Raw genomic sequence first — 25,337 nt, 5'->3', positions numbered from 1 at the left:
TATTTGTATTAAAGAAGAGAGAGAGAGAGAGTCACTGGATCATTGCTTAAATTAATATATTCAAACAAAACAAAACAAAACACCTAACTAACAATGAATTTGGCGCTGCATAGCAGACACCAGATGTGTGCTTGAGATGGGTTTTCCTATGCAGAGAGCACTGTACATGACTCACGATCTCTGTAAACTCACATAAACTCAAGAGGCCTCCAAATCAACTACAAACACTTTAAATCTTAAAAGCCTAGTGTTTAAGCCTTTAGGTTAACTTTGAAAATTGTTGAATTAACAAACATGTTTCTTAATTTAAGCCATTTTTCCCATTGGAGCTATACATCCAGCTCCACTGAATATTTAGTGTCTTATAATTACAAGGTTCATAATTTGACATAATTGTTCCTTATTTAATTTACCAAACCTAGTTATTGATTAACTTGATTTTTAATTCGCTCTTATTGTACAATTGCCTTTTTTCAAAGCTACAGAAATATAGCCCACAGCCCAGTGAAAGGGAGACTGAAGCAAATTTTATTGCCACATAATTTTCTTCTGGTTTTTCCCCCTTTTTCATAGGTTACATTTAATTTCAGTTGCTCGAAAGTGGGCAAATTTACTAAACCAAACCTTTACTCCCAAAAGTATTGATATAACTTTTTCTATTCCTCATATTTCCAAACTAAATATTTGTTACATTTATTTGAGTGAGGTAACCTTTCATTTTACGTTTAAAAAATCTTACTTCCTAGGCTGCAGGCTATATACATAGTACTTTACTTATGATTTCCCTTAGCTTAATAACCATCTGCCACTTTCTTACAGTATTTCATCTAAATCGTGTCATATAAAAAGAAATCTGAAATTGAAAGGGCACCTTAACTCAAGTGGGCTGCCCATAGACATACAGTATGCTTGCATGCAGCCTGTTGCTTTGCTGCCACACAGCGTTTACCTTTCGGTTTGCATTTTCTTGAGCGCTGGAGCCAAAGCGTCATCAACCTGCGACTATGCACTCAAAGGAACAAGCGCCACACTTCTAGCGTTTTCAGCGTTGCGACATTACATCTAGAGTAGAAGGAAATTAGTGGTATGTATATCCCTGTAGGTATGAGAAGGCTTCAGTGACAGTGAAATGTTTAATTATGGTTGTTTAAAATTGTCACCAAACATGAAAATTTGTTTGGTTTTTTTTCCAACCCGGGAGGCACAGTGGTTTGTCAAGAGTTGCTTAGCTAATGTTAGCGAGCTCGTTTTTTTTTTCAAACGTATTTATTTTCACACAGAGAAAGGTGTCATAATAGTGGCTTATAGGTTGAGCCCTATTTTAAATATCAATCGAAGTTAAATGACCATTTATCCTTTTATTAACGAGCCTGGTAGCGTGATTTAGTTAGCAGTGGCAAGTGATGTAGCTAGCATTTCCTTTAGCTGTCATGCTAAGTTTTGGTTATCCAGATGTGTGACTTCGTTATATCCTCAATAATAATAATAACAACGATAACTTGAGTGCAGTTATATATCGCTTGTAAGAAAAACTAATTTATTGTACTTGAATGGATGTCGTAATGTGTGCTATCCGGTGTTTCACACATGCAGTATTCACTTGTTTTCATCACCTGCTCAGTGGTTCATGGTATTGTTTGATGCACTGACAACTTTTGGCAGTTAGCGTGTTGTTTCATATAAAATCACTGTCTTTCTTTGTTCTCTCAGGGGTGGCTGACGTTAGTGCACTATGAGTTTGTTTGGAACAAGCTCGGGGTTTGGGACTGGAGGGACCGGGGTGTTTGGAAGCACGACTACAGACAGCCACAATCCCATGAAGGTAAAGCGGCCTACAAGAGCACAACATACACTATATGTCCAAAAGTATTGGACCACACCTCTTAATCTTTGAATTGAGGGGTTTAGTGCCATTCCATAGATATAAAATCTAACAGCTAGCCATTACAAACATTTTTGAAAGACTGAGTTGTTATAAAATACTCACTGAATTCAAGTACTGACTTGCAAGGAGTTCATTGACTTCTAGATATTACACGCTTGTGGCTTGCCTCCACCAGTGTGTGAATGTGAGAGTGAGTGAATAGTGGAATTGTACGGCGCTTTGAGGGCCCCGAAAAGCGCTATATAAATGCAATCTATTATTATTATTATTATTATTATTATTATTATTATTATTATTATTATTACAGTGGGTAAAAGTAGCCAATGATTTGCTGACCCACTTACTGCAGATGTCTTCTGACATTAACATCAACACAAAAACTGTGCATCAGGAATTTCACAGTATGGTTTCCATAGCTGTCGAGCTAACATCTTTTGGATTAACAACCCAGTCCCTCTCACCCAACATCAATGTTTAAACTCACAAATGTTCTTCTGGATGAATGGGCAAAAGCTGCAGTTGCACTCCAAATTTTGTTGAAAGCCTTCACAGAAAAATAGAATGTGTTACAGCTGCCTAGGGGGAACCAACTCCATGTTAATGAATGGGATCTCATCAAAGCTGCTGTAGCTAAAATGTATAGGTGGCCCAATAGTGCTGTCAATATGTTGTATGACATAAACTTTGTTAAATGTTAAAAGGAGTCGTTTAAAACTCTATCCTCATTTTGTCACTGGTCCTCCTCATACTTCTTGTTTTTTTTGTCTTGCCTTATAGGATGTCGAAGTGACTTCACCTCCAGATGACAGCATCAGCTGCCTGGCTTTCAGCCCACCCACCATGCCTGGAAACTTCCTCATTGGAGGATCCTGGGCTAATGATGTGAGTAATTTATTCACTCGTATTTATTGCCTATGGTGGAGTGAGTAAATGAAAGATTATTACTATAGATTTATTAATACTAATCGCTAAATCATGTTGCTTAGTCCTTATATAATGTGTAATTAGCCTATTTTAAAAAGAGTGACGCATAATGTATGAGCAGGATGTGAAATTCAACATTGTTCAATAAAGGCACTATGCCTAATATACACACTTCAATATTTGTTTATACTGGCCTGAAAAGGCCTAAATAATGGGTATAATGATGGTAGTTACCAACTGTCTCTGTTAAGCTCAGCGTTGTGCTTATTTTAAAACTCACTTCTGCAGTTATTTCTAATGTGATGGCCAAACATCAGAGCTCTGAAAATCTAAACTGGGTAGATTTAGACGCGAAAGGTTTCTGTCCTGTAACCTAATAAGAGAGATGTTATTTTTTTTTATTGATTAAACCTGTATCTTTTGAGTGTGTTCTGTGTCCTTGTAGCTGCAGTTCCAGCAGTGTAAGAGTAAAGCAGCAGATTAGAATAGACTATGTGCACGTTAGCATATGCTACTTCCGGTGCGGAAACTCCTGTGGGGAGCTTTGTTTCCGGTGTCCTATTCGCGCCTTGTTTACGGTCCAAAACAAGTTAAGCAAATGAATGAATCAAGCGGCGATTTACATTTCTATAGATGTCTTGGGCATTTACCCAATATATCTGTAAATGATAGTCATCGACTTGTCGATATTTTTCCCCCGCGCCTCAGAGCAAAACAGAAAAGGGATTCAAATGTTATATTTCTCAGCTGTCCCTCGTTTATTGCGGGTGTTATGTTCTAAAAATAACCAGCGATAGGTGAAATCAAGTAGCCACTTTTATTTTTTGACGGTGCAAAACGTTTCGTGGACATCGTGGACATACAGTACTGCACTTCAGAGTCACACTGCCAGCGATCGATGCAGCGATTCTGTACTGTACAGTAGAGACGTCACGGAGGAGATCGTCTGCAGCGATCAGGACGCAGGACACAATGTGATGTAAAAAAAAAAAAAAAAGCATGCAAACTTGCACTAAAAAAATCCACGACACAGCGAGGTGAAAGGTGAACCGCGTTATAGCGAGGGACCACTGTAATTTTGAAGGTAAGTCACAACATACCCTTCGTAAATACTAATGTATAGAAACCGTTACCAGCAATCATTCATTTTTTTTTCACGGTTTGTTAACATGCTGTGTAGGTGTGTACTTGACTAGCTGATCTCGACATAATGGGGGAAACATCTGGTTTGACTATTCTTCACCTGTAGCTTGAATGCTGAACATTTGCCTGTTTAAATCACAAGACCAGTCACTATACAGAGATGTGCTTCTGAATGTGGACGATGTGTCTTCTGCTGCAGTAATGCAGTTCTGCTTGTGTTGAGTGATGTAAACAACTGCTTGATCTAAACATTTTAAACGTCAAAATTGATCATTAGATTTTTTTTTATGACACAACAGTGGTGAGTGTTCCCACCTTCTGCTCTTTGTAACTTAACGCGATCTTTCCGTTTTCGAGTTTTGGACATGATTTTGGAGTACATCTTCGCAGTAGCAATTGACTGCAAAGTAAAGCTACCCGAAATGTACAACCCCACATCCGGTCTCAAACCAGGAAGTTAGCATTTTCTCGTGCACAGGGTCTATTGTCACTTTGTCTTTCACATTCCAGCAGCAATGTGATGCACAGTTTGCACTGCTGTAACTTTACAGCAGGGCTTGTTTAATAGCTCGCACGTATAAAATGTATTCAACCAACAGAGTGTCTATATAACAATTAAAAATGGCTGTAAATAAAAGCATTGGTGAGAACAAAGTACTTCCAGCAGATTTGAAACAAGAATGCTGAACATAACCTGTTCCCAACAAGATTTGTGCTCATCGTAAGGTATCACAGTGATTTAGCCATGTAAAAAGAGAGCCACTTTTAATGACACAAAGTCTGACTTTAAGCTTGACGTAGCACACTTACCCATTAATGCTGCTTCATAGTATATCCCATTTGCTCTCTTCTGCTCTTTCTTTTTCCTCTTTGAGACTTTTATATACATCGTGCATATTTAACTTTTTGAAAATCTTAACAGTGGTTTATCGTCTGACTCTTAGGTCCGATGTTGGGAGGTGCAGGACAATGGACAGACTGTTCCCAAGGCCCAACAGATGCACACAGGTCCAGTGCTGGATGCCTGCTGGAGTGATGTAGGTTTAATGTCTAAAATGTAATCTTTGCAGTAGATGCTGTCTGGTTGTAGAGTAATTTATGATCTGCTTTTCTTTTTTTCTGTCCAGGATGGAAGCAAAGTCTTCACAGCTTCCTGTGACAAGACAGCCAAGATGTGGGATCTCAACAGCAACCAAGCCATCCAGATCGCACAGGTTGGAACAGAAGCCCAGAACAACTGTGTGGACACGAATGAAGCAGAATCCTGTTACAGTTCTCATTATTTCTCTCCATAGCACGATGGCCCAATTAAAGCAATCCACTGGATCAAGGCCCCAAACTACAGCTGTATCATGACTGGCAGTTGGGATAAAACACTGAAGGTAAAAGCAGCATCCATCACAGTAATACACAAACATGCCAAGTAGTTATATACAAACATAATAATAGAATTCCCCTAATCAAAATACAAGTGTCTGTAGTTAATTGCATCATAAGCCATCATTTAAATAAGATAAGATTCCACAAACAGAGTGTGGTCATCCAGTTCAGTCATTTAACATTACTGAGATAAAGCCTAGAAGACCACTTGGTTACATCTGTCTGTGTCAGAATCCACCTTTCATTAAAACCGGCCACTTTGAGCTAATGCAAATTTTATGTGATATTGGGTGTAAACAGAGTTTAAATGTTTCTGTTTTTATCCTGGCTGGCTCAATTTAGCTTTTGGGGGTCACCCTGAAGTGACCCTTTAACCAACCACATGTCTCATTAAGCATATACACACCTGTGGAGTGATTCCAAATAATTGAATTTGCTGAAATTTATTCAAAGACACAGATGTTAAATGTTGTTTGAGAAAATGATTAATTATAAACAACACTTAGAAAAAGCTCTCATTTTTCTATTTGTCTCTTTAGTTCTGGGATACTCGATCTCCCAATCCTATGATGTCACTGCAAATGCCTGAGAGATGCTACTGCGCAGATGTTGTAAGTGGTTTATGAGTATGACAAATTCTGATGCTCACAGAATAGACTGATTATTGATTGACTTTTTTATGTTTAATGTGCCCTGTGTAGGTGTACCCCATGGCAGTGGTTGCCACAGCTGAGAGAGGCCTGATAGTGTACCAACTAGAGAACCAGCCCTCTGAGTTTCGCCGAATAGAATCTCCTCTCAAACATCAGGTGATTTGTCTTTTCCAAATATGTGTATACCTTATGCCTCTCACTTTTGTAATTTTGTACACTGCTAAGATTCATTTTTAATCGGTGCTACATGCATGTCAAGATATTGGCATTACTACTCTTTAACCAACGTGACATCCTTGCAGCACCGCTGTGTGGCCATATTCAAGGACAAGCAGAACAAGCCTACGGGTTTTGCACTGGGAAGCATTGAGGGCCGAGTGGCAATCCACTATATCAATCCTCCAAACCCGTGAGTGACTAATACAATCCACTACTCGAATTCAAGTGTGCACCTTTTCCTTTCTTTCTTTTCTTTATAAAATTATTGTTCTGGTTCTATAATTGAAACTGAAATATGAATCGCTGTTCATTCGTTTCAGAGCCAAAGATAACTTCACCTTCAAGTGCCACAGGTCCAATGGAACCAACACAACCACTCCACAGGACATCTATGCAGTAAGTTGGTCTTAATTCTGGGCCAGTGCCGGCATTGTAGATAAATATATTTTGTGAGTTTGAGTCTGTTTGCTCTTAAAGGAGATATCATTTGATGAGACTATCCTAGTTTGTGGACTTTAGTAAAGCGCTTCAGTGTTAAATGAAGCTCTGATTTATTGTAAACATTATTCTTGTTAAAAGAGAAACATGGGATTCATTTTAGTAATGATATACTCTTGGTTAAACCAACTAAGATTTGTGTAAATTGGTGCAGTTTTTATGTTTGCTTTGTTTTCCATTTTGCACAAGTATAGGAGATTAAAATTTGGAATTTGTCTGCATTTCACAGAGTTAAACTTTGTAATTACAACATGCTAGTAAATAGGTGAATTTATTCAATTTATTATAAGTTCAACAGCAGGAGTGAGATCAATACAAAATTTAAAAGATACACTACAACCTGTCTTCATATAGTACAACTAAAATCCTTGCACAGTCCTCCCTTTCCTAATGATCTTAATAAGTAAGGTTTAAAAATGATGATGAAAGAACTGCAGTGTAATTTAAAATATTACATTCCATTATCTGCAATCGTTAGTGTTTTATTTAATGCTTTCTTTAGTCTTAATGTGGCTATGACTGATATCTCCATGCTTTGAGCTTTTAAATACAGTCATTATTATATAATTGCCTAATTATCTGTTGAATAAAGGCACAATTTTCTCTTGTTTTTTTGTTTTGTTTTGGGTTTTTTTTCGGGGGGGGGGGGTCTAATATCTGTGAAATGAATCTCTTTCATTGTTACTTGTGTATAATTGTTCTTCCTATTTTATGTTTTCTCCCACCAGGTGAATGCCATTGCCTTCCATCCTGTCCATGGCACTCTGGCTACCGTGGGCTCAGACGGACGCTTCAGCTTCTGGGACAAAGATGCCCGCACAAAGTTGAAGACCTCAGAGCAGCTCGACCAGCCCATCACAGCTTGCTGCTTCAACCATAATGGCAACATCTTTGCGTATGCTTCCAGTTACGACTGGTCAAAGGTAGGCGCTAATAAATCGTTACAGTTGTTGGATCACTACTCTAGTTAGCAAAGCTTGCCTTTTCACTCTGACTTCTACTCGTCATCATTCAGGGCCATGAGTACTACAACCCCCAGAAAAAGAACTACATCTTCCTGAGGAACGCCGCTGAGGAGCTGAAGCCTCGGAACAAGAAATGGTGAGAGAAGGGCAGTTAATGTCTATAAACCTGGAGACCGTGGTCACTGGACACGGCTGCCCTGTTTCCTCAGACTCTCACAGGGGCCTTTCAAGGGCATGCATGGATGTGTGAAGTAAGGATACTGATACGATTCAGATCTCAGCATCGTCATGTACTGCTTTAAGTAGCTTGTACAGACCATAAGTTTTGCTGAAGGTTTGCGTGGTTTCTGCTGTGATAATGTATTGAAGCAGCTTTTGCACCTGTACAATCAAAAAAGCACAGGATGAGGCCTGCTGGCTACTTTAGAGCACTGAGTTTGAAAGTCTTTAGACTTTGCAGTGTAATTCTCAGCACAAAAAAATGTATTTAAAGACAGATTTCATTAATTTATTAAATTATTGAGAGATTTATTAAATTATGGGCAGTGAAAAATGTATTTTTATAAATGGATTCATCAAAAGTTTCCATTAACTATGAATTGTAAATGTTGATTTATGCCTGTAGTGATGCATTTCTCTGCTGTATGGTGATGTATTTCTTGACTGTTATGTGCAAAAAGGAGCAAATTTTCAGAAATAAACAAAAAAAGACGAAAAGAAACCTCAGAATGTTCCCTGTCACTGACTGCTCCCTCCTGTCTCCAGATTCATCGTGCCAAGTCACATCTTTTGTGGAGAAATTCAGACGGCCTGCTGCTTTAGTGTGTATACGCTCGAGAAAGACTCCTTCCTTACGACAAACACCTGGACCAATGCCGTTGGGCTGTGTACTGTGCATGGACCAATCAGAAGGGCCTACCCATCCTGGCATTGATGACAGCTGCATGACAGTTGGTCTTAGAGGGAGAGGGCTTTATTTGGCATTCATCTGGATGTTATGGTTAATTTTTTTTTTTAATATGTCCAGCTTTTTATTTTTTACAGCTCTTCATTTTCTTGCGATTTGCTGTTACCCATGGTTTAGCTTCATTAATGAAACTCGGAAACTGTATAAATAAATATGTGTAAACACTTAGATTTGAACATGTTTATTCCAGCCTGAGGGAGAGCCCAGCTATTTTGCTGTCTCGATTGTTGAGAGTTTGGGGAACTGTACCCTGCATCTAAAAACATCACCTTCAAACATCACCACTGTCTCTAATACTTCAGCTGTTTATTTCTCTGTAGGTGTTGGGAATAATCATAAAGTTAAGATAAACTGAACATCTGGCTCACAGTGTCTCCTCCTCTCTGCCTATGTTAATCCAAGCTAACCAGCAGGTGGAGCATTTTGCCCTGTATGGTTTTAATTCCAGCTGTTACTTATAGAAAAGGCCAGGGAGCTTAAGCAGGACAAATGATATCAAAGTTAAACACTGAGGTTTTTGACTGAGGCACAAAGCTGGAAAAGGGAGGGATTTATCAAGAGGATATGAATGAGGTAGCAAGACGAGCTACAAAGGGCATGCGAGAAAAGTGAAGCAGTTCATAGGGGAGAAGGTGTGAATTAAATACCTTTTTTATTGAGGTCATTAGAGTATCATCTCACTGTCAGCCTGACCCTTGGTACTTAGCATTGGAACTCCAAGGCACTGAGGGCGGGAAGATGTGCTGCTGCAACAGTTCATCGGCTCACCTCGACTTTCATGACGTGATGCTTGTGACACTTCTCTGGGTCCTGGTTCCTCAGCAGTTCACCCGCTGCACCAAACTCTTTTGATTAGCTGAACAGAAAGTCCAAGTCAAATAAAGCGATTAACTGGAACTCCAAGGCAAAATGGCAATTTAAACTTATTGTATGAGGCCTGACCTGTTGCTTTCAGCACTTACAGCTGAAGGCATCACTGGGTCTGTTATTAGCAGTACATAGAGAATGCAACATCTGGCAAGACATTTTTACACTTGCCCCATTAATTTCTCAGTATACTATCAAAAAATACGGCTTAACCAGTCTGTTAACAGAATGCCCAACCATGTAAAGCTATTGGAGTCATGGCATCTGGCTCAAAAGAGTCAAAGACTATATATGGTAATATTATTAGGGGCTATTCCAGCCTTTTGAGATGTAAAAAAGTTTATAGTGATCATGAGACTGAAGCACTTTCTATGTGCTGTAGATGAGTGACTGTTTTATGTCGACTACATGATAAACATGGAAATCAGGAGCTTATCATGACCATGTAAGGCTCCAGAGTTTGTGTATGTGAGCTTAGCTGCTCTTTCAGCGGCCCCTTTTTTTCATGAGCATTGAGAGTTTAATCATTAGCAACTCTTTAACTTTTGCTATCTGCTCAGGCTATAGCTGCTACCTCACGATTCCAAAGTCAAACGAGAGTAAAATAAGCACTATTTTAAGCTCTGGGTTAGGTGTTTTAGGAAAGAAGCTGAATCCTTTACTTCCTCGTTACAGAACCATGTCTGCCACATGGTTCCGCGCTTTTTGCCGTAGTGTGCGGCTTTTTCTTTGTGTTTGTAAAAGACAAAAGCAGGTGCAGCACAGCGCCGGGAAAGGATGAAGGGGGAAACCAGCAGGAGTGAGCGCTGCCAAGGCCGGCACCTAGGCTGTAAGCCGATTGGCTGGCAGCGGAAGGGGGCGTGGCCCGGGTAACTGCACTATAAATGATCCCAGCGGTTCCTCTCAGCAGCGAAGCAGCAGGCATCCTCGACGCGAGTTCACGCGGACTGAGTCGTGGATATCATCAGGTTGCTGCAACTTTGAAAAAACATAAAAAAGAGTTGGAGAAGCTCGAGTGAAACATAGCGAGACTGGGCTTGGTTTCTCTGATGCTGGGACTCTGTTAGCTCTAAGTCTTCCGCGTGCCAAGTACTGGTCTCCGGCTGATCCAATGCTTCTTCATCAGTATATGAACGGAGCCCTGGACGTCATGCATCCCACAGCGCTTCAGAAAGACACTACTTTTACCAAGATCTTTGTCGGCGGGCTGCCGTACCACACAAACGATGCCTCACTTAGAAAATACTTTGAGGCCTTTGGGGACATTGATGAGGCTGTGGTGATAACGGACCGACAGACCGGCAAATCCCGAGGATACGGCTTCGTAAGTAGAAGCAAAACTTTCACTATCATCCGCTCGCTTTCACGACATTTAGCGCAATCAAACCGTATCATCTATCAGCTAAATTCTGTTTGTGTCTACATAACAGCGATCTTTTTGTTTGCTGCTGTGTCTCTCTCTCTTTGAGTTTTGTGACTCCGCATAATACAGCATTCAGTCATTCAAATACATGTCAAATGCACCCCCACCACAACCCCTAACACACACACACACGCGCGCACACACACTGAGGCTTAACCGCACAATTGCGCAGCAGCATCTCCGTTTTTGCCTGGCTGGCTGTTATTTTAGCTTAATGAGGATGAGGGCTCACACAAGTTGATGGATAACTAAGAAGATTATAATTCAACATATGTCTGATGTTACCCCCCAAACCCACCCAATCAAGTCTCCCCCACCTCATTCACTCCTAAACAGCCTCGGCTTATGGCTCTTGGAAGTGTGTGTGTGTGTGTGTGTGTGTGTGTGTGTGTGTGTGTGTGTGTGTGTGTGTGTGTGTGTGTGTGTGTGTGTGTTCTTGCTGGCTTTATATGGTTATTTTGGAGCAGTGGGGAGGCTTACTTTGTACACCCTGCCCTCCATTGTCAAGGACCGGAGCACATGATTTACATCACATCTTGGCTGCTGAGAGAAATTCCAGCATCAGTAAATTTGGCTTTATCCCATTCCCCACATGTATGTTAAGTTTCCCTTTGATCGCATCATTCTGCAAGCTGAACTTGTTGACTTGTGCTTAAACCTGCTGTTTATGAGGTCATCGCATTGTGTTGATTGGAACTGTGTTTGGCCATAGTTGATTTACGCTGTGTTAGTGAGAAGTGTCAAAGAACCCCTGCAAAGCCCAGTGTAAAACTACATTAAGAGGTGAGTTGTCTTGTTCTCGCAAGACAAAGACCTGCACTCTTTCTGACACAAAGAACAGAAGCGCATAAGAAATGCAAATATTTACTAGAACTTGGAAAGCTGCATCAGCCCAAATAACGACCTCTCGGGCCAAAGAAGGAATGGAAAACGGTTATGTGTTCATGTTTACCTCTAACGGCACAATTGTAAGACAATTGCTCTCTTGTGTTTACACATCAGCCTTCTAACTGAGAAGAAAGCCCGTCCTGTGAGTCTAGCTGGTATCGAGCGGCTTCGCGAGGAGGCTGGTGTTTCAGGTTAGACAGGCTCAGGGTGATATGGGTGCTGCCGAGGATGATACACAGTGGCACGATGAGCACTTTATGCTGAGTTACATTTTTTTTTTGTGTGTGGCATGAGGCAACCTGCTCACTCTATTTTTCTGAGGGTTTCAGTTGGAGCAGAGGTAGCTGGCAGCAGGGGAGTTGCCCAAAGCTGAGTACACCTCTTTTCTTTTTTTTTCTTTTTTTCCTAAACACACTTCAGAGGTGGATTAGTAGAACCCCCCCACAGCAAGGCTCTTCAGTGTAAACACGGCCTCGTTCCTTCCTGTGTGTTCACAACACAGGCCCTGAGTGGGCTTTGTTCCAGATCCTTCCACGATGAAGAGGCTTTTTTTTTTTTTTTTTTTTTTTTTTTTTTTTTTTAAATGGTCCACTTAAACAATGCAATCTGTGGCCTACATTCGCTGCTCGTTTCTCACACAGAGGTGACTCGGTGTTGGCAGAACATGGCAATCAAAACAGAAGGCCTCAACTAATGCCAGGAAGGGGTGGACTAATACCAATCTCCTTATTTTGGCCCTAATTGGATAAGCTCCTTGTTGCTCTCCCCAGATCCATATTTCAGCAGCTCTGCCCATGGCCGTGTGGCAGCTGAGTGGCCGGCTACTGCTGTTGTGGGCAGTTTTCAAAGATTATCATTGTGCTTTGTTTGTAGTTTCCCCTTCTTGAGAGAAACGGAATCATAACAGAAGAAAGCCTGTAGGGGTGGGGGGGCTTTCGTGAAGACCAAAACCTGTTTTGTTTTTTAATTTTTAAAGCGCGTTTTGGTTTTGTTTTGATTTGTCAGACCAAAGCCCTGAAGCTATTTGTAACATGACGCCTTTTTTCCCTCCGACTGTGCCACCAGGTGACTATGACAGATCGAGGAGCAGCAGAGAGGGCCTGCAAGGATCCCAACCCCATCATTGATGGCAGGAAGGCCAATGTCAACCTGGCTTACCTGGGTGCCAAGCCTCGTAGTTTACAGACCGGTAAGATGAGGTTTATTTCAAGACTTGTTGCAAGAAAACAAAAGTTATCAGTATCCATAAAACTGAAAGCGGGTGTGAGGTTCAAACTCCCATCAGAACTACAGATTGCTTGACAGAATGAGGTCACCATCATCAAAAGATTATTTAATACTTGTTTGAGTTCTTGGGAAGGCCTAGACGTCATCTTTACAAACTGATTAGCTAAAATACACCCCACCCCCATGAGGGCTAAAAACTATAATTAACTGTGCAACATGTGTTCTTAGCTTGCCACTATTTATGGGCCGAACGACACCCAGTTTCCCAAGTGCATACATGTTGGTACTGTTGCTCGCCACACATTTGAAATTGTTGTTCTGTGGCAGGATCGAAACAGGCGCTGCCTCTGTCTCCCCATGCCCTCTGTGTATTGTTCTCTAGCCCTCCTCTGTAAATGCAGATGTGTGTCTGACAGCCAGCCTCCTCTCTTGCAGGCATATCCATCGGAGTGCAGCCCATCCACCCAGCGCTCATCCAGAGGCAGTATGGGTAAGTGAGAGGGAGTGGGCGCTCGCTTAGCTCTGTTCGCTCGCATCACGCTCTGCGCAACGCCGCTAGGCTACCATTTCTTTGACAAACAGGGCCTCTGGGAAGCACACGTCAGTTTCTGTGTCCACATGCAACTCCACAAGTAGCCTATTAGCATATTTGAGTTTTGTAGGGTCGGGAGATGATTCGCATATCTGTGGTAATAGAAGTGCATTCCAGAGGTGAATGTGTGACTCACTTGTTAACTTCTGGCAGGAGCCTGTTGACTCGTGTACCTGCCTGACCGGGCTCTGTCACTGAGAAGACTTTCTCCAAGTGGCTTTGTTGTAGAAACAGCCTGGATAGCGTCTAGGAGCCACGGTCTGCTGGGCAGCTAATGAGCATTTCGCTAGAGTAATGACACCCCCCCCGCCCCCCTACTCTAACCGACAGCTCTCAGATATCATCCTTAAAGCTACACCACTGCAAAACACTCAGCTGTCTGGAGGAAAATGCAAGAAACACAGGGACAGGTTTTGAAATAAATTTCTTATATATTAGAAAAAACAGTTCTTCCATGCTTTAGTCTTAAAAAGATGCAAAATTTTAAGCCCATCATTAACTAGCCTGATGCTTAGTTTTTTATTGTTAGGACTTTGTGGTGGTTTGAGAGTGATTTATCACAACTGTGTATGTGGTTTTTTGTTTGGGGGTTCTTTTTTTTTTTTCTTTTTTTTTTTTTTTGTTTTTGTTTGTTTGTTTTTACTTTGGATGTGCGTATTTTACTGGGTTTTATATGACCATTAACTACATATTTATGCTTTTAGATTTTGCTTTGTGGCTTTGGTTGGAGTTTGCTTCAGTTGTGATTGAACTCTTCTATAAAAAGGAACAAGAGCAACCATGACTTAGTAAAAAGCAGTGTGGATTAATATAGAAAAGTAATTTGTAAGTTGCTGCCCTATAAGGTATATGTGAGCTTCATGGAAATCCCAGGACAGTCCACAGGGACGATGACAAAGTAGGAAATATATTAGTGGTTATTGAGAACAGTGAAGCCGAAAGACTTAAGACTCTTATGAGGACTACTTATGAGCCATACAGCATTCTGAAAGATATCACAAATTCTAAATTATAGGATTCCCATGGGGGGGGTGTCCTTTCATGTTCCAAGACCTTAAGAAGGCACAGAAAAGTCCCATGTCCACAGTCCTACTGCACAAAGCATGGATGGTACCAGACCCTGAGAGTTTGCCATATGCAGTGCTGGTTTGAGGCATGCATCTGACAGGTGCTGGTTCATGTTACAGTCTTGACACCCCCCTTAATTTCCCATGAACGCCACCCCAGAGACGTGGAAAGGCACACAGAGCACCTGTCCTCCTGAGTTTCTTCTGCATGGCACCCAGACTTCCCTAAGCTGCAGAGTGTACAAGTGGCTTTTCTTTCAGCCCCCCCCCCCCCCCCCACTTGGCAACATATGGCACGAGGAGGACATGATCTGAAGTAGGATTTTTATACAGTACTCAGAGCGTCTCAGTGGCGGTGGTGTGCCGGTTACGGCTTGCTGCTCTGGATGTGTGTATAGCTGTGGTCAGCAGATGTGGAGGAGTGTGAAGCCCTGAGGGGGCCACTGAGGCCAGGGACATTGTTTTGATGGTGAGGAGATGAGTTGTCAATATGCTTGCTTCTCGTGCATCACACAATTTATATGTATATTCTTTTGCATTCTTTTTTTTTTTTTTTTTTTTTTTTTTTTTTTTTTAAACTTTCATTTCTCCCCTTACAGTGTTGCAACTGCCGGGGTGTCAAAAGGAGATATTGAAAACTGACACCTCTGTGAGACTGAGACGGGGTAAAAAGCGAATGAGGGGGAAGGGTATGGGAACCCTGGTGTTGTAGGCTTAATGCTTTAATGAGACTGTGCCTCCCTTGGAAACGCACCTCTACAGGTGTCAAACAAAACACGTTTGTTTTTTTGTTTTTCTTCGTCTGTCTGACTTCAAAGAACAACAGGTTCCTTTTAACAAAGAGTGGAGGCCCTCTTCAAGGTGCTGTAAATGGGTTGTTAATTTCTCGCCCTATCCAGTCCTGTCTGTTTCCCCACTCTGTGTTATGGTGAGTCACGCACTGAAACTTCACTTGTTATCATGTAGAAATATTTAGCTGCTCAGTGTGTGACGCGAGCGCAGGATTTTTCCCATCACATCGTTATGCAGCCTTCATTAATGACAGCGAGTTCAGCTGCTTATATTAGTAATGTTTACGGGCATCAAATGGTTTCTTGTAAGCTTGTCTCTCTGGTGTCTCAGCCTGCCATTCTCAGAGTGTCACTATGTGAGGTGCACACAGACTGGCTGTCAGCACAAAACCAGCTGACGGCCAGTCTGATAATCTTCGGGCCGTCATCAACATTCCCCCCACCACTTGGCATCTGTGGCCTCGTCCCTAACTTGCCTCGGTACCATCTTTTTTTTTTTTTCCCCCGCTCTCACTGTATGTCTATCTGTTCCTCTTCAGACACAAAAGATCTAATTCAGGACTTCTTTGTCTCTCATTTTTGTATTTCTCTTCACCTACACAAGGTCACTTGCCTGAGGCCAAAATCTGCCTCAGAACATGCGAACTCATTATGCACAAGGCGAGTGAAAGGGCATACATATGCCCCGCAGCATTAATGTATGGCTATCTTTGAAAGCTGTGTGCAGAGTGAATGTCTCTCTGTAGAATGCGCTCACGGGTGGGGGTTGCCCTCATTTGCTTATGCCTACTTGTTAAAAGCCACTGTTTTGTTTTGTGCTCAGACCACTGGCACTAGAACTCATTTCCCCTTCACTTGCCAGATGACTCATTTGTTGTTTGAATACAATACAAGTTTTATGGAGTTTGAATTTTCCATTTGAGATGATACCTGAAAAATGCTTCTCCCCCCCCCTTTCTTTCGTCCCTGCATCTATTTAACCACACAATAGGACGTTAATGTTACTGCTGACAATAATCACTCTTATGCCATGGTTGCTTCCTGCTGCCAGCTGACCAGTGTGCCAGCAGAGGATGAGAGGATGCCCACAGTACTCGGACTAGTCCCGAGAAGGGATATGGCAGAAAATATCTACCCACCCGCCCCTCCTTCCTCCCTCAGCCAGCCTCTCTCCAAGGTGCCAGTGATGGCTTGAGAGTGAAGTGCCGTGTGCTGTGATGGACTGGAGTGCCTTTTTATCTTTACCCTTCTGTGTGATATGAAGTGAAGAGGTTATCCTGATTTGTACTGTGACTCTTTCCCTATTATGGCATGGTTTGGGGTTTGCAGTGGCAACGGGTGTTTGTGTTGGCGGGTGAATAAATGGGGAGGGCAGAAATATTGTGTGTGTGTGTGTGTGTGTGTGTGTGTGTGTGTGTGTGTGTGTGTGTGTGTGTGTGTGTGTGTGTGTGTAAATGAGTGTATGATGAAATCCCTATCCTGCATGCTTAAGTTTTTGTGTTTGTTTTTGGTTGCTTGATAGCTGTGTTTTAATACTAACCTTCATCTAATGCACTGAATCTGTGTGAGAGGGGAAAACGATAAGACTGAAACTTGAAAACAGTCCATGAGAGGAAGATTTTATTCAGCACTGAGATGTGGTTGAAGAGTGTAAGTCAATGTGACATTTTGTTGTTGCTATCTTGCCTTTGTCTGCGGATCCCCCCCCCCGCCCGCCCCACCCTGCCCACCACACGACTGCAGGATCCGGGGTCAAGGCTCTCTCAATAGTCAGTTATATCACCATGTATATGAAAGAGGGGGGCTCTTTTGCTTGCTGCCATCACTAATCCCTTTATACAACAAACTCCAAAGATGTACTTCAAATCCTGAGTAAAAATAGACTAATCTAAAACCCTCTCCACTCCCATTTCTTTTGTGGATAAAGTGGCAAAGCAAAGACTGTACAGTCCCCAGACCCCACAGCTCTAATCAGCTACATCTGAGAGTCTGCCCATGTGGCCTGGCAGAGCCTCGCACCCAACCCTGATGAGCTCCCCTGCCACCATAATCCCCCTCCCCTCCCCAGCTAACATGTTCACCTGTTGTAGTGAGATTTTCAAACTAAGCCAGAACAAGAGCAACTGCAACTTCTGCCGTGTGTGTGTGTGTGTGTGTCTAGTAAGTGAAGTGCAGCAGCTGTTAAAACACTCTGCTGATGCCTGAGCTTGAAAACCTGCCAGTAACGGCTGACTCTATCATTCACCCCCTCCCTCCCCCGTCCTTCCAGGAGGGCCTATCCAACAGGTTCTGTAGCTTTTACTAACTGACACTGACGGAGGGTTGAGTCTGCCTCCCTCACCTCTTTTGTGTGATTATCCTTAATAACAGTGGATTTCTGTGGGAGTTCTCAAAGTTCTGGACACTAGAGTGTATATTTCTAACATGCTCGCCCTCTGGTCGCAGTGTAAACAATGGAGCCAGGTGTTGGATTTCTCTTGTAGTAGTTGTTTTAGTCCTCTGGTCTAACCCCCCCCCCCCCCCCCCCCCCCCCTTGTGTCTGTGTGCAGGTTGGCCCAGCCTTACATCTACCCGCAAGCATATGTGCAGCCCAGCCTGGTGCTGCCCACTCAGGTTTCTACTTCTGTCAGCACCAGCCCGTACCTGGACTACAGCGCAGCCTACACCCAGTACGCCCAGGCTGCCTTTGAGCAGCAGTACCCGTACGCCGCCTCCCCGGCTGGCTTCTTGGGCTACAGCTACACCGCCAGCCCCACAGCCACTGTTGGGCCTTCCACCGCCACCACAGCCCCACCTACCGTACATCCCACTCTCCCTTCTGCCACTGGCACTGGTGCAGCGTTCCTGCATTACGCCCCACAGCAGCACATCCAGCCAGACCGTATGCAATGAGCAGGTTGAGGAGCAGAGGAAGGGGTGCAGGAGGAGGAGATGGAGGTGGAGTGGTTGCAAGCCTTTGGACAGAGGATATTGAAAAATGCCCTACGGGGTGATCCTGCTGTTGCCAGAAGTAGCTTTCAGGAAAAAAGGGTGGGACTATTGCACTATATGATCAGGATGAGCTTTTGGCTCATTGGTTAAAGGGTAAAAGTAGTGGGAGGACTAAGGTTCAGGTTGAGAAGCTGAGCAGTATATGTGGCTGCTTCCGAGAGCTTCCAGAAGCTGACACTTCTTCTTTTTTCTTTTTTCTTTTTTTCTTTCTTTTTTAATTATTATTATTTTTATCCTTCTTTATTAATGTCCTTGTCCATGTTTTATTTCTATGCTATTATTATCAATGTTCGCATGTTTCTCTGCTCAATCAGTGGAAGTTGTATATGTCCATGGTACATGTTGATGTTTTGAGAGCTGTCGGGGACATGTTAAACCCCTGTTACCTCCAGATTCCCGTGGATCTGGGGTGGATATGAAGGGCAATGCTGCTTTAGGACACTGGGGGAACAGTCAGAGATGAGGGTGTACCCGGTGCTATACACAGTAAGGCAGAGCACTGCCCCATGAACAAACCTCCAGTGTTCAGCACCACACAGGAGGGACAACAAGAGAGTTCACCTCAAGAGGTAACAGAAAGTTTCAGTATAAGACTGTCGGAGCTCCATTGTCCCAAGATGATGTCAGGACTACACACTTATTTTATTTGAAGAGGCCTTAATTTAAAAACAATAACAACTCCCTCTTTGAAATTTAAGTGCCCCTCCCACACCAGAGAACCAAGTGCAGAGAGTTCCTTGAAACTGACCTGACTGTTTCCAGCAGTCACATTTATCTGACTTGGGTCTTGATAATTTCAGATGGATGTAGATAATCACAAGCAGTATGTGGCCGTACGGGGACCAGGAGCTTTGTATATCGATGTTTAAAGGTAGCTGACACTGAGCTCAAACACCAGTGTTGTTTCTTCTTTTGTCACTGAGATTGTCAAACTGTTGCTCTCAAAAAGGACATTCATGTACAGCATTTTAATGTTGTCTGTCATTAAGTACATTTACAATATTTATATGTAGGTATTTATAAGAGGTACTAAGTTAAAATAGCTTTTTTTTTTTTTTGTTTCGTTATGACTACAGTTATGGCACTTAAGTCATTTAACTTGCAGAGACACAGCTGCACCCCGTCAGTGGATTTGACAGCTGGCTCATTGATGCCCATTCATATTTTCTGGAAATGTTCTATTATTTTTTTTATTTTTTTCTCCAATAAGAATGTCTTTTACAGTTCCTTCAAAGAAGCCATACCAAAAAATAAAATAATTTGTACTTAAATATGCCTCCTGTTGTCTTCTGTCTTTATTATTAATGTGAAGTGTCAACGATGAAAACCAAAGAGCAAATTTATGTCATTGCATTTGTAACAAAATACACATCCTGCTGTGTGTGTGTGTGTGTGTGTGTGTGTGTGTGTGTGTGTGTGTGTGTGTGTGTGTGTGTGTGTGTGTGTGTGTGTGTGTGTGTGTGTGTGTGTGGCAATGAGTGCTGTCAGGTCTTGCATATGAGTGTTGGGGGTGGGGGAGAGCAGGAGGCCCAGACTTTTATCAAGCAACAACAACACCTTCTCAGCAGAGCTGGGTGTTCCCTTGGACCGTGCACTTTGCTTTCGTTCCCTTGCTGAGGCTTTAGTATGAAACTTAAATAAAAGGTGTTTGTCAGAAAGTGCTCTGAGGCCCATTATGCTGAGCTGCAAGTAACTTTTTTTTTTTTTTTTTTTTTTTTTCCTGTCTCTGCTAAATAAGGCTGCCTAGCACTGTCTCCCAGCAGCATTTTTTTCCCCCTGTTTGTGCTTACATCAGCTTCTTTAGGGGATATGTCACTTCTAAAACCCCGCTAAGCCCGGGAAAACGAAACGCAGGCAGGGTTGTAAGAAACAAAAACACATCATTTTGTTCTCAACCTCAATTTTATCCATGCAACAATGATTTACAATATCATCCTGAGTTCAAGGGATGTTTTTATTTTTTTTTTTTAGGTGCTATTGTTTTTCATTGAAATCCATTCACACCTTATTCATGCTAGAGTTACACTTGGACATGTTTACCTTCAAGTTGTTTTGTATGAGTTTTATTGCATGTAATTATTTGCATACTTCTCTCTCGTGCCTAGGCTTTCTTTTCAAAAGCTACACCAAGTTTCTTTTAAATAATGCAGTGTAGTGTCATTCTTCCACCTTCTAGTAGATTAATGAATACAAAACAACTGTAACTGTATTAGGCTGACTGAGGCTGTAAAGAACTGCTAAAATGACTTAACGATGCTAACTCAGCACTGTTAAAATTTAACCCAAGCAAGAATCACAGAGCCACACAAAGTAGTGCAGTCTCTGTACCAAAACGGCCTTCAAGGCCACTCTAACCTAAAAGGGAATTAATCCCTACAGACATCTGTGTTAAAATACCCAACAGCATTAAAATCCATGTTTAACCTGTTATAAAAAAGTGTTGGTCTTTTCATAACACCTGTATAATGGCTCAATGAAGCATGGCTGCTTTGATTGACAGGTGTGCTGATAATGCTGTAGCCGGTCACTGCTAGGCCTCAGCTTTGGTGGTGCAGCCTGTTCAAGAAGCTTCAGTTTTGATTAGTAGGTGTAGTATTTTATTAGCATCGATTAGCAGGTATGGAGTGGGTTGCATGCATACAGTTCATAGATGCAGTTTGCCGAGCACTTACCCTAGCATGTCACCCTCGCATCTAAATATGGTAAATTATTATAAAGCCAAAACTTGAATGAGGAAGGTTTAAAATGCAGAAATCATGGGTAACATTTAAGTGGTTACATCTATCACTTTTTAAAATATGGTTAAAAAGCAGGATTTTTTTCCTATGGTCCCAGCTTATGAGCCAAGCTTGCTAGCATTAGCTGATAACTTAGCACTCCACTGTAGTGTCCAAACATATGGTCACATATGGCTCTAAAACACAACAAAAAAAATCAAAGATGGTAATGGTCACAAAGCGGTGGTGGTGACATCATAATAACCATTTCCATCTTGCTATTCTACACTTTGTGTTTTAACCGTATTCATCACCTTATCTTTGCAAGTTAGCATAATAGCATTTCAGTTAGCACCAGAGGATGAGCATTTTGTTTTTCACAACACTGGAGCAAGGGTGCTGTCAGGGACTAGAACATATTTCCCCCACACTGGCTCCCTGTTATATCCAGAATCAAATTTAAAATCCTTCTCATGCAAAGTCTTGAATAATCAGGACCTATTTTGCCTTAAATACCTCATATTAGCGCTTAGACTGCTGGGCGCTTCCTTATCACTCACCTCTTTTTACTTTCTATGTGTTTATACACCACTTTGCATTTAATCGTTACTTATGATTATTTTCTGGCTATTTTCCACAGTATGTATTTTGTTCCTCCCGTCATCCTCAACGGCAGATGTCCGCCCCTCCCTGAGCCTGGTTCTGCCGGAGGTTTCTTCCTGATAAAAGACAGTTTTTCCTTCCCACTCTCACCAAATGCTTGCTCATGTGGGGTCATCTGATTGTTGGGGTTTTTCTCCCTATTATCCTCGGGTCTTTACCTTATAATATAAAGCATCTTGAAGCAACTGTTAGTGTAATTTGGTGCTTTATGAAAGAATTAAATTGAATTGATGATAGCAAAATAAGTTTATGTTCAGGAATTGTGTTAAGGATCAAAATGTACCGACAGAGTAAGAAGCCATGCAATGTGTTTAGGACACACTGCAGACGATTCCAACACACAGAACAAGTTGCAGTTTTTATAGCTGCAACATGTCAGAGATTTTTAAACACTTGTGTTGAGCAGAATTATTATATCTGCTGTTGCTGTGTTTACTGGTTGCGACTGTAGTGAGGCAGCTCTGGTCCCACTCGTTTCTCTTTACTTCACTTTGTCACTATTAATCTTTCACTATCTCACCCCAGTCCTTCTGTGTTTGTGAACTCGCTCACACATTTGTTTACTCAACTTTTCTGCTTGTCATTTGTACTCCCCCCCCCCCCCCTTTCCTAACACCTCCCCATCTACCTCACTTCAGTGCTAGCAGTTCTGTTTCTCCTCACGTGCCGTTTTCCCCTTTTTTTGTCGCCCCTGTTTTCTCTCTCTGCCTTTCTCCTCGTCTGTTCTCATCCTTGCTTATCTTTTTCTCCTGGTCACATTCTTCTTTTGAATTACATGGCAGAAACAGAGCCTGGTGTCAGCTTGACGAACGAGGTCACGGAGGTCCAGCAGACCTCGTTATGCTGAGTCACCACGAGGCCTCTCTGTCTGTCTCTCGGCCTGTCTCTCTTTCACATGCACATACAAAATAAAAGGTTCAGTCAAATCTCGCTCTCCACTTGCTTCTCACTCTGCTGTGCCACTCTGACGTCAAGTGATTCCTCAGAAGAGTCATGAAAACAGTCCTATCTTATCATACCCCAGCTCAACTTTAATCACAAACTGCTCGCATCACCATGACTCTCAAATTAGACGCCCATATGAAAAAAAAGAACCTTTCTATAATTCAAGTCCTATGTGTGTATAGAATAAAATATCAATGGAAGGTGTAACAGCATGATTACTTGCACCTTATTAAAGAAAGGTAAGTGTTGTATTTTATTTAGAAACTATATGACAAGTGTGAGAATCAGGCAGCCCTGATTTGAAAGTTAATCTTTCATAGAGAGTCATAAATTACCCATTTTATGAGCGTGTTATTTAATATTTGGTGTATACTGTCTATAGAGCCTCCTGTGCCTGTGATGCTCGTCAGGGCGCAGCCCCGATGGGCCCATCTGGGCCTGGGGAGTGTTGGTGCAGTGGCGTCTGATAGGCTTCAGCTACTATATTTACCCTGCCTCTCATAAGAAAATACCAGACCCAAGAAACCCATCACATGTTCTCTCCTGTGGCCTTTTCCCACATCAACAACACATTGAGATAACATGGACAGGTCTGGAGAGAGTCAGGTTTAAATTAGAAGCAGAGACAGTCAGTAGGTCAGTGAGGGGTGGGGGACGAGTGATCGGTATTAAAGCATTAAAAGGCCAATCAACAGAACAGATGACTTAAACGGGAGAAGTGGAAAAACATCTCTGGACACTAACTTGTTTAAACAGGGTGTACTGACATTGTTTGTGTTGCACCCAAAATGAGAGACAGTCTAACTGTAACCAAGGGGAACAGAAGCTCATGACAACAGAATCCGATTGAGTGGATGAAGAATCTCCAGTTGGGACACCCGTGCTGTGCTTTAGCCGTACTTGAAGGTGACATTGTCAGAGCACAGTGCATAAAGGATCGCTTATCTCAGTAATGTGCTGGAGGTTGTTTTGCTTTTTAACCCAGTTTGCAATAGAAGAAGTGTGAAAGAAAACAACATGTATGATGCATGAAAACAAAAGAAACAGAAACCAGGAAATGAGAACTAAAAGCATTTCAACTGATTGAAAACTTGCCAGTAACCTCAAATTGTTCAAATAATTAAGGAAGCATTCAGCCTGCTGAACCTGTAAGACTGCACAGATAGCAGAGGTTTAAAGCAAAAGACTTCTATCTTCTAGATATAACAACGTTTTCTTCGAACTTTAAAAAGAATATTTGGAACTATAGCTGAACAGCAGTCAGTGTTATACATACATATTGTAACTAAATCCCAAGTTGAGAAGAATCAGCGATCTGAGGTTTACATAAGCTTGGAAATAGCGTTCATACTCTATTTCACTGTGCTTAAGTGATGATACCTGGATAGTGTAAGGTGGTGGGAAGTATGGTAATCTTTGAAAGTCAACAGTGTTTCTGGAAAGTGACTTGGAAAGTGTGCACACGGGGGCCGTGGTGTCTGTGGCTGATAAAGGCTGAGACATTTGTGGCTCAGTGTGAGTTTTCAGGGCTCTGGCAGAAAGTAGTGCTTATCCAACTGCAGGCCTGCGTCCTATCAGCTGCTTTTGGACGGCTGTACACGCCACTCTCACACCTGCTGATTCTTCTGGCACTTCCACAGAGGTCGGTGATAACGAGATGAGCCACACGAGATGGCCTTATGCAGGAGTCAAGCTTGTGCTGAAACTTCTTAAAGTCAAACAGGAGTAAATGATGAGGCAGAAAAAAACATACAGCTGGAAACAGCATGGTCCCCCATTGAAGGGAATTGATTACATTCATGTCATAGTGCTGTGCTGTGCAATCGTGAACATGTGGATTGCAGTTTATTACCCTGCATGCATGTGTGTGTGTGTGTGTCTCCTCCTAGTAGTTGTTGCCCTCACTCGTGCTGTCTTCCCTCAGTTCTCAGGCCTGTAATGTGATCTGAGTGTGTCTTACTCAAGAAAGGGCCAAGGGGATACCCATCACAGCCGATCTGCAATCACAAGCTCAGGCACCCCCCCACTCTGCTCTCCCCCTCAACAACAACCACCCCCTGCCCACCCTCAACACATCTCACAACGCGAAGCAAGGGGCTGAGGCGCCACAGACGCTTCCAGCCTCACATCCCGTGTCCATTTCACACCACGCCAAACCACCAGTCTATAGAAGCGCTGGCATGCACACTCAGGGAAATGTTTTCACTCCCACTGAATGAGGAGCATGCTTTGCAGAGAGTGCCTGTTTGTTCTGTGCCTTTCTGCATGTGAGCACCTAATGTAGCATGGGTAACACCCTTCACGGGGTGAGAGAGAGAGAGAGAGAGAGAGAGAGAGAGACAGCAGCGGAGCCGAGCGCCAGAAGACAAGAGAGGAGGTGAACGGGCAAGAAATACTTAAAGTGCTGTGATGGTAATGCGGTAACAAGGTCCGGTCATCACGCCGCAAAATAACTACTTGTTTACTGCATATGTGTGTGCATATATGTATGTGTTTGTAACATGTTTAGCCCCCAGACGGGTAGGGCTGGCG

General features: G+C 42.4%; 2 protein-coding genes across 3 annotated transcripts; both read left to right on the top strand.

Annotated features, from left to right (window-relative positions):
• The first annotated feature begins 908 nt into the window (after nucleotides 1–908).
• rae1 (ribonucleic acid export 1) lies at nucleotides 909–8,990 on the top strand. 2 transcript variants are annotated; one of them, XM_026168740.1, is made up of 13 exons: nucleotides 910–1,084; nucleotides 1,711–1,822; nucleotides 2,663–2,767; nucleotides 4,897–4,989; nucleotides 5,080–5,166; nucleotides 5,248–5,334; nucleotides 5,872–5,943; nucleotides 6,034–6,141; nucleotides 6,288–6,394; nucleotides 6,525–6,600; nucleotides 7,431–7,625; nucleotides 7,718–7,803; nucleotides 8,433–8,990. In XM_026168740.1, coding segments are annotated over exons 2-13 (1,107 nt in total). In that variant the 5' UTR covers nucleotides 910–1,084; nucleotides 1,711–1,732; the 3' UTR covers nucleotides 8,434–8,990. The 2 variants fall into 2 exon arrangements, with proteins under 2 accessions (XP_026024524.1, XP_026024525.1); XM_026168739.1 differs by lacking the exon at nucleotides 8,433–8,990 and having other exon boundaries at nucleotides 909–1,084; nucleotides 7,718–7,807.
• Nucleotides 8,991–10,393: 1,403 nt separating this feature from the next.
• On the top strand, nucleotides 10,394–19,755 carry rbm38 (RNA binding motif protein 38). The gene is made up of 4 exons (XM_026168745.1): nucleotides 10,394–10,825; nucleotides 12,878–13,001; nucleotides 13,475–13,529; nucleotides 18,039–19,755. Exons 1-4 carry the CDS (start codon nucleotides 10,613–10,615, stop codon nucleotides 18,379–18,381), a joined length of 735 nt encoding a protein of 244 aa, XP_026024530.1. The 5' UTR covers nucleotides 10,394–10,612; the 3' UTR covers nucleotides 18,382–19,755.
• The last annotated feature ends 5,582 nt before the right edge of the window (nucleotides 19,756–25,337 follow it).

Source organism: Astatotilapia calliptera, chromosome 5, assembly GCF_900246225.1.
Source record: "Astatotilapia calliptera chromosome 5, fAstCal1.2, whole genome shotgun sequence".
In the NCBI taxonomy this organism is placed as follows: domain Eukaryota; kingdom Metazoa; phylum Chordata; class Actinopteri; order Cichliformes; family Cichlidae; genus Astatotilapia; species Astatotilapia calliptera.
Note: the sequence above shows the minus strand (reverse complement) of the source record. Positions and strands in the feature narration are given on the sequence as shown.

Bases quoted from the DNA above. Each gene is read 5' to 3' on its own strand.
- rae1 (XM_026168739.1), top strand. From the start codon at position 1,733: ATGAGTTTGTTTGGAACAAGCTCGGGGTTTGGGACTGGAGGGACCGGG. The intron at 5,167-5,247 runs GTTGGAACAGAA...TTCTCTCCATAG, and splicing joins AAGCCATCCAGATCGCACAG to CACGATGGCCCAATTAAAGC. The intron at 6,142-6,287 runs GTGATTTGTCTT...ACATCCTTGCAG, and splicing joins AATCTCCTCTCAAACATCAG to CACCGCTGTGTGGCCATATT.
- rbm38 (XM_026168745.1), top strand. From the start codon at position 10,613: ATGCTTCTTCATCAGTATATGAACGGAGCCCTGGACGTCATGCATCCC. The intron at 10,826-12,877 runs GTAAGTAGAAGC...CTGTGCCACCAG, and splicing joins AATCCCGAGGATACGGCTTC to GTGACTATGACAGATCGAGG. The intron at 13,530-18,038 runs GTAAGTGAGAGG...GTCTGTGTGCAG, and splicing joins CTCATCCAGAGGCAGTATGG to GTTGGCCCAGCCTTACATCT.